The following is an 8,835-nucleotide window of genomic DNA, read 5'->3' as shown; positions in this document are numbered from 1 at the left end:
CTCCCTCAGCCCTGGTGCCCCCCCGGGTGCCCCACAGCGAGGCCAGGTGGGTGCCAGCTCTGTGTTTATTCATTTCCACCCAGGGAGCAGTGGAGGGCACAGGAGTGGCCCAGTGGGAAGCATGGCCAGAAGTGGGGGGACCTGGGCAGGGGGGCAGCCCCAGGCTGGACGGAGCTGAGTGGGATGGGGGGCAGGGGGTGGGGGGCAATTAAAACCTAACCCCAGGTGGGGGGCAGGGGGTGGGGCCTGGAGGTGTCTGAACCCAGCTCTGCACCCCGGGAGGGTGGGGGGCTGTACCCCGGGGATGGGGGGAGGCTGCCCCCCAGCACCCTGCCAGCCCAGCTTTGAGGTGCAGCAGAGTGTGGTGAGGGAAGGGGGTGGGGGGCAGCTGCAGGCTCCCCCCACCCCGAGCAGGGCTGGGGCTGCCCCCCAGCCACAGCTTATTGCTGAACGCTGCTGGTGAGGAGGGAGTCTCCACCTCCCCGGGGGGTGCCCACCAGCCCGAGGCGGGGGTCATGGCCTGGCAAGAGAGTAGGCTGGGAGCACCCTGAGGGCTTCAACGACCCTCACCCCCCCCAACCCCCAAACTCCCCCACCCCCCTCAGGGGCCCTGGGGGAGGACCAAGGCCTGCAGGATGTCGGAGAGGGAGACGATGCCCTTGACCACGTCGCTCTCGTCCACCACCACCAGCCGGTGAACCTGGCACACGGGGCACAGGGAAGGGGCTGAGGCTGGCACGGGGAGCCCAGCCCTGCCCTTTCCCCTCCTCCTGCCCTTGGCTTGGTGCCCTGGGGACGTTACCTCAGCCTCCACCAGGCGGTTGATGATGGCCTCCAGGGTCTCATGCTTGTAGCACTTGAGGACCCCCTCGAAGTAGTGGGAGCGGTGCTGCAGCGCCCGCGTCACCGTCACGTCCAGGTTGTTGTAGGTCTTCTCTGCTGCCAGGTTCTGGGGCAAGCACAAGCACTGGGTGTGGAGGGGGCACTGCCAGCACCCTCCGTACCCCACAATATAACCCTCAGAGCCCAGCTCAGCCTTTTTTTGAACACCTCCAGGGAGCTCCATCACCCCCAGAGAGCTCCATCACCCCCAGAGAGCTCCATCACCCCCAGAGAGCTCCACCACCCCCCAGAGAGCTCCACCACCCCCCAGAGAGCTCCACCACCCCCCAGAGAGCTCCACCACTTCCCTGGGCAGTCCATTCCCGAGGCCAATTACTCTTCCTGGGAAGAACTTTCTCCTCACTTCCAGCCTCAACTTCCCCCTGCACAGCTCCAGGCTGTGTCCTCTCCTGCCACTGCTTGCTTGGGAGAAGAGACCAAACCCCCCTGGCTACAGCCTCCCCTCAGGGAGTCACAGAGAGCCAGAAGGTCTCCCCTGAGCCTCCTCCTCTCCAAGCTGAACAACCCCAAGTCCCTCAGCCTGCAAACTTCTCCCCAGCCTTGTGCTCCAGCCTCCTCCCCAGCCTTGTGCTCCAGCCCCCTCCCCAGCCTTGTTGCCCTTCTCTGGCCACATTCAAGTATCTCCATCACAGAATCAGAGAACTGCCAGGGCTGGAAGGGACCTCAGGGCTCAGCCAGTCCCAGCCCCAGGGACACCTCACACCACAGCAGGTTGCTCACAGCCACCTCCAGCCTGGCCTTGAACACCTCCAGGGATGAGGCTTCCACCACCACCTCCCTGGGCTACCTGTGCCAGGCTCTCACCACCCTCAGGGGGAAGAATTTCTTCCTCACATCCAACCTGAACCTCCCCGCTTCCAGTTTTGTTCCCTCCCCCCTCCCCCCTTCACCCCCTCCCCACTACTCACAATGACATCGAACTTGGAGTAAATATCAACCACGCGCCCTGGGCAGGGAGAGGAGAGAGGCTGTGAGAGGTGCCCTGGCACAGGGTGGGGGCTGTGCCAGGGCTTCAGGGAGGGCTGGCAGGGGGCTGGGGCACTCCAGGCCTCATCCCTCACCAGAGTCATCGACGACTGGCAGGGCAGAGACTCGGTGCTGCACGAAGATGCCCAGTGCCACGTAGAGGGGGGTGCTGCTCTGCACCACTGCGATGTTGCTGTAGGTGCCAATCTGCAGCTCCTCCAAGGTCTTGCCCATGAAGTCAGGCTTTGGGACCTCTGCTATCTGCAGGGGACAGGGAGTGGGTTGCCCACACACACACACACACACACTGCTGATGCCACCTCAGCCTGCTGCACGCCCCCCCCAGGGTGCTGCCCCCTCCGGTGCCACCTGGCAGTGCCCAGGCTGCTGTTTTAGGGAGTGAAAAGCAGAGTGCTGGCTGCCAGGTAGGCTCCAAGGGACGCCCCCCCCTGCTGGGTGTGGGCAGGAATGGGCTGTAGGGTCCACAGAGAGTCCTGGGGATGCCCCCTCCAGCACCCACAGTGAAGCAGGTTGCCCACGGCGAGGGCCGAGCCGGGCCCTGCAGGCACACAGTGCCTGGCCGGGCACTAGAGGTACCTGGCAGGGCTGGGCTGAGTGGGTGTGCCCCTGGCAGGGGGCAGGGGTGGCACTTACAAAGAGCTTGAGGAACTTGAGGATGCGTTTGTGGGTGAGGATGTAGAGGGTGTTGCCCGAGTCAGGGTCGATGACTGGCAGCCGATGGATCTTGTTGCGGATCAGGGAGGAGACAGCATCAAAGAGGCTGCAGGACACAAGGCAGAGGGGCAGCAGGGGTGTGCCAGGGCCCCAGCCTGGCACCCAAACACCTCCCTGCAGCACAGGGCTACCTGGCACTGGGGGAGATGCAAACCAGCGGCTTGAAGGAGTCTTGGAGATAAACCTCTGTGGGGAGAGGAAAGGCTGAGGGCAGGCAGCAGGCAGAGCCAAGGGGCATCGGGCACCCCTTGGCAGGCACGGGGTAGAGTGGGAGGGAAGCAGCGGGCAGGGACCCCTCTCACCTCTCCACGTCTCTATCTTGTGCTCCTCCAGCTCATAGATCTGCACCTGGGTGCAAGGAGAGAAAGGAGGCTCAGCGGTGGGCAGGCGCGGGGCGGGCAGGGGGCCGGGCACCAGGTGCCCTCGGGGCCGAGCCTGGCACAGGTCCTCACCATGGGTGATTTGTAGTAGCGGTGCAGGATGTTGATGAAGTCAGTGATGGTCAGCATGCCTGGGGGGGGTGGGGGGCAGGGTGAGGGGGTTCTTGCCAGCCCCCTGCCACCCCCATGGGTCCCTCCAATCAGTCCCCCTGGGCACCCCCTGGGCACCCCCCTGCCCCGTTTGCTCACCCACGAAGCTCTGCTTCTTGCTGTCCCACAGGGGAGCTGCCCGCACGCCGTTGGTGACGAGGGCGAAGAAAGCCTTCTTCACCTGCATGGGGGCAGGGTGGCAGCAGAGGCAGGGGGCACCCCCAAGGGCACTGGGCACCCCCCTGCATGGCCCCACTCTGGCCCTCCCCCCACCAGACCTTTATGAGGTGAGAGAGCAGCCTCAGGCCCAGCCCCCAGCCCCAAGCCTGGTCCCAGTTACACCCCAGGCTCCATCCCAGGCCCCACTCTGTAGCCCCCAGCCCCAAATCTGTCTCCTGGTCCCAGTTACACCCCCAGGCTCCATCCCAGGCCCCACTTTGCAGCCCCCAGCCCCAAACCTGTCTCCTCGTCCCAGTTTAGTCCCCAGGCTCTATTCTGTGCCCTGCCCCCAGCCCCAGCTCTGCTGCCCCCCACCCTCGGCCTACCTGCAGGGACGTGTCGAACACAACCAGTTTGGAGCTGGTGGGGATGAGGTCGTAGCAGCAGTGAGACTGCATGAAGGCTGAGTAGGCACCGCGGTGGCACCGCCCTGGGCACAGGCAGGGTCAGCTGCCAGCCAGCAGCAGGGAGACACCACACAGCCCGGGGCACCCCAGCTCCTGAGCACCCCAACTCCTGAGACACCACACAGCCTGGGGCACCCCAGCTCCTGGGAGACCCCAACTCCTGAGCACCCCAGCTCCTGGGGCACCCCAACTCCTGAGACCCCACACAGCCTGGGGCACCCCAACTCCTGAGCACCCCAGCTCCTGGAGCACCCCAGCCCCTGAGCACCCCAACTCCTAAGACACCACACAGCCTGGGGCACCCCAACTCCTGAGACACCCCAACTCTTGAGACACCACACAGCCTGAGGCACCCCAACTCCTGAGACACCCCAACTCCTGAGACACCACACAGCCTGAGGCACCCCAACTCCTGGGAGACCCCAACTACTGAGACCCCAACTCCTGAGACACCACACAGCCCGGGGCACCCCAGCTCCTGAGACACCCCAGCTCCCGAGACACCACACAGCCTGGGGCACCCCAACTCCTGAGGCACCACACAGCCTGGGACACCACACAGCCTGGGACACCACACAGCCTGGGACACCACACAGCCTGGGACACCCCAACTCCAGAGCACCCCAGCTCCTGAGACACCACACAGCCTGGGGCACCCCAACTCCTGAGCACCCCAGCTCCCGGGGCACCCCAACTCCTGGGGCACCACACAGCCTGGGGCACCCCAACTCCTGGGACACCCCTAACGCTGACGTCCACTTCTGGGCTCCAGGACAATGCAAACCCTGTGGCATCCAAACCCCAGGACCCCCCCGAACCCCGAGTCCTCCCCCCCCCCCGAACCCCGAGACCCCCCAAAACCCAGCCCCTCCCACCCTGCGGGACTCCCCAGGCCCCGGGACACTCAAACCTAGGCGGCACGCAGGGCCCAGCTCTCCTCGCAGCCCGGGACCCGCCGCCCCCCCCGCTCTCACCTTGCAGCTCCGGGGCGCTCAGCTCCGCTGGGCTCTCCGCGGCCGCGCCGGGCCCGGGGCCGGGATCCTGCGGACAGACACGGGCCGGGTCGGGTCGTGCCGGGCCGCAGCCACCGTCCCCAGTCCCGTGGGACCCCCCGGCCCCGTTCCCTCCCGGTCCCGGTTCCCTGCCGGCTCCGTTCCCGCCGTGGCCACCCTCCCGGCCCGCGCTACCTCCATGGCCCCCAGGGTCCCTCCCGCCGCTGCCATCCCACTTCCGCCCGGCGCCTGGCAGGGCTTCCACAGCACCGCCCACGTGACCGGAAGCGACGTTCTACGTCATCACTGACCGCGGGGCGACCTTTCCCTTGCAGCCGGGACACGGCCGCCCGGGGCGGGGATCGCGGCAGCAATGTGGGGAGGGGGGCGGGGAGCGACACAGGCTTGGGGTCCCTGAGGAGACGGAGACACCCCCCCCCCCCTCTCCCCGCACGGCCCTCGGAGCCCTCCCGAGACCCCCAGGACCCTCCTGAAGCTACCAGAATCCACCCAACCCCCCCCCCGAATCCCCTCCCCCCACCTTCAGGACCCCCTTTAGCCCCCACAAAGTCTCCCCAAACCCCCTCCAGACCCCCTGGAATCTGGAATACCCTCCCCCAACCTCTCGAACCCACCCAATCACCCCAAGACCCCTCCCCGGACCCCCGAGACCCCCTTAACCCCTCTCGAATCCATTCCCCAGCCTTCCCAGCCCCCTAGGACCCCTCCCAAATCCCCTCCCCATCCCTCTCCACCGCACCTAAGACCCCTCTCCAGCCCCCTGGATCCCCTTAAACCCCCAAGAATCCTTTCCTCAGCTCCACCCCGGACCTCCCTCAAACCCCCAAGACTCCTCCCCAGCCCTGCCAGACTCCCTAGGACCCCTCTCAAATCCCCTCCCCATCCCTCTCCACCCCACCCAATCCCCCTAAGACTCCTCCCCAGACCCCCCGGACCCCCTTAAACCCCCGAGAATCCCTTCCTCAGCCCCCTAAAACCCCCTTAAACCCTCTCGAACCCATTCCCCAGCCCTCCCAGCCCCCTAAGACCCCTCCCAAATCCCCTCCCCAGCCCTCTCCACCCCTCCCCAGCCCCCTCGGACCCCCTTAAACCCTCTCAAATCCCTTCCCTAGCCCTACCAGACCCTCTAGGACCTCTTTCAAATCCTCTCCCCATCCCACCCAATCCCCTAAAACCCCTCCCCGGGCCCCCCGGATCCCCTTAAACCCCCGAGAATCCCTTTCTCAGCCTCCCGCGGACCTCCCTCAAACCCCCAAGACCCCTCCCCAGCCCTCCCAGACCCCCTAGGACCCCTCTCAAATCCCCTCCCCATCCCTCTCCACCCCACCCAATCCCCCTAAGACTCCTCCCCAGCCCCCCCGGACCCACTTAAACCCTCTCGACTCCATTCCCCAGCCCTACCAGACGCCCTAGGACCCCTCCCAAATCCCCTCCCCATCCCTTTCCACCCCACGCCAGCCCCCTTAGACCCCTCACCAGCCCCCCAGCCCCCCTCCAAGGCAGGGAGTAGCCTGGCTTCTCACGCGCTTTATTTTAAAATAACATCCAGTGGTTTCGGTATCGGTAAAAAGGGGAAGGGTTTTTTTGTCTTTTTTTTTTTTTTTTCTCTACGCCCCCCCCCCCGGCTATTTACAGCTCCAAAGTTAAATTTTTTTTTTTCTCCTTTATATTTTTTTTTTTCTGTTAAAACTTTTTTTTTTTCTCTCTCTCTCTCTCTCTCTCTCTCTCATCCCCCACCCCCACTCGTGGGTTTTGGTTTTCGTTTTTTTTTTCTTTTGCCTTTTTAAAAATTTTATCTTTTTTTTTGCTTTGTTTTGTCCTTTTCCTTTTTTCTTTCTTTTTTTCCTTTTTTCCTTTATTCCCTTCCTTTTTTACTTCCTTTTTTTCCTTATTTTTTTCCTTCTTAACTTTTTCCTCTTTTCTACTTATTTAAACCTTTTTTTGTTTGGTTTTTTTTTTTTTTGTTTTTTGCTTTTTTGCAGCTTTTTGACGAAGTTTTGCGGAAGCAGCTTTTTTTTTTTTTTTTTTTTTTTTTCCCCTTTCTTTTGTCTCTTAAAGATCGCCCCCGGCCCTGCCTGGCTCCCAACCCCCTCTTCCCCCTCTCTACTGCACCGTCCCCACCACCTTGGGGTCTTCGGGGGGGGGGGGAAGGAGGGAGGAGAGCTGGAGCAAGCACACATCATTGACGCCCCCCTGCCCTTTTGCACCCCTCAGGGGCAGGAGAGTGAAGGGGTCGCCCCCACCCCCCCCCAACCCTGCACTGTGCATTTGTGCGTTAAGAGATCCCAGCCCTGCCCCCCCTCTCCCCTCCCCCCACACCGAAGTGGGGTTTTTAGGGGGGGGGTGTGCAGGTGGTGACCCCAAAATGGTGGTGGGGGGTGGCTAAAATTGGGGGGGGGGGGGGAAGGGGTGGTGGGAGGGGGGGGTTCTGGTGTTTTAATGCCCACTCACTGCTTTGCTGATGCCAACCCCTGCCTGGCAGGAGGCTCCAGCTGTTCCCTGCCCCTCCCCCAACAAAAAAAAAAAAAAAAAAAAAAAAAAACCAAACCAAAATCCCCCTCAGAGATTGGGGTTAAAGAAAACGCTGTGCCCCCCACCCTGTCCACACCCCCCTCCCTTGCCTCTGCACCCCCAAATCTCAGCCCAGCAGAGCACAAAGACCCCCCCCCCAGTATATACAATTTAAGATATAAATAGATAAATAACCTCCCCCCCTGCCCCTACCCACCCCACTGTGCCAAGGGGCACCATGCCCAGCCATGGGCACTGCAGGCAAGTGGGGAGGGGGGACCCCACTCTGCCCTGCCCTCCCCCCCTCCTCAACCCCATTCTGGGGATTGGGAGTGGGGTGTGGGGGATGAGGGCAGGAATCCCCTCACACCCCCCCCCCCCCAATCTTCTCCTCTTCCTCTCCCCCAGCAAGAAGCCTTCTGCAGGGCCAAGGAAAGACCTCCCCTGGGGTGAGGAAGCTCCAGTGGCAGATTGAGGAAGAGAAGTGGTGGAGGGCTGGGGGGGGGATGTGGGAGATTTTGGGGTTGGAGGTCTCACATTTAAAAATAACAATAAAAAAAGAAAAAAAAAAAAAAAACAAAAAAACAAACCACAAAACATCCCCCCCCCCCCAAAAAAAAAAAAAGGCAAAAAAAACCCCAAAACAAAACCCAAAAACACTTCAAATGAGGTAGGTTTGGGTGCAGAAGCTCCTTGGGGTCTGCTTTAAAAGGAGGGGAAAGGGGAGGGGGGGAAAGAGGGGAGGGGTCCTCTCCCAATGCTCTCTGCTCATATTTTTAAGGGGAGGGGGGGTGGGGGTTGAGGGGAGGTAAAGGTTGGGGGAGGGTCTCCAAAGATTGTCGAGCTGAAGGAGTTTTTTGTTTTGTTTGTTTTTGTTTTGTTGTTTTGTTTTTTTTTTCCCTTGGTATCAGCCACTCGCAGTTTGTTTTGTGGGTTTTTTTTTTGCTTGTTTTCTTTTTTTTTCCCTTTTTTTTGTCTTTTTTTTCCGTTTGTTTGTTTGTTCTAAAAATAAGAAAAAAAATCCAAAGCAAAACAAAAAAAAAAACGACAACACCCCAAAAAAAAAAAAAAGAAAAAAAATCTAAACAAACAACAACAAAAAAACCAAATAACCCCAAAAATGTTTTTCCATCCAGGGCCGGCTCCCAACTCGCTGCCGTGAGGGGGTGGGAGGGGATTAAAAAAGGGGAGGGGGTAGTGATCTAGACCCCTCCTCCCCCTCCCCCCCAGCGCCCACCCTGCGTCTACCACCTCCTCCTCCTCTTCCTCCTCGTAGGACGAAGCAAAGTAAACCCTGAGTTGCCAGTCCGTGTCTGCCCGTCCGTCTGTCTGTCCGCCGTCTGTCCCCGCTCCGGCGAGGGGCCGGCGGCTCCGGTTGAGGAGGCGGGGGGAGGGGAGAGGGCGTTGGAGGGAGGAGGCTCTTTTGGTTTGCCCCTTCCCCCCTCCCCAAACCCTGGCACAGCCTCTCTCTCCCCCTTGGCACCTTCTGTGGTACCGGCGGGGTGGGGGTGGTTGGGGGTGGGGTTTGATGAGGTTCAGGCCGAGGTGAGA

The 8,835-nt window shown here is 61.4% G+C and overlaps 1 protein-coding gene across 1 annotated transcript; it reads right to left on the bottom strand.

Annotated features, from left to right (window-relative positions):
• Positions 1 to 601: 601 nt before the first annotated feature.
• On the bottom strand, positions 602 to 3,783 carry PRKAG1 (protein kinase AMP-activated non-catalytic subunit gamma 1). Its single transcript, XM_054398775.1, is given in 11 exon segments — positions 602 to 700; positions 803 to 949; positions 1,812 to 1,849; positions 1,965 to 2,130; positions 2,524 to 2,650; positions 2,736 to 2,790; positions 2,907 to 2,952; positions 3,057 to 3,136; positions 3,139 to 3,178; positions 3,211 to 3,315; positions 3,680 to 3,783. Coding segments are annotated over 11 exon segments (975 nt in total). The 5' UTR covers positions 3,752 to 3,783.
• Positions 3,784 to 8,835: the final 5,052 nt, after the last annotated feature.

This window comes from Indicator indicator, unplaced genomic scaffold, assembly GCF_027791375.1.
Source record: "Indicator indicator isolate 239-I01 unplaced genomic scaffold, UM_Iind_1.1 iindUn_scaffold_104, whole genome shotgun sequence".
NCBI lineage: Eukaryota > Metazoa > Chordata > Aves > Piciformes > Indicatoridae > Indicator > Indicator indicator.
Note: the sequence above shows the minus strand (reverse complement) of the source record. Positions and strands in the feature narration are given on the sequence as shown.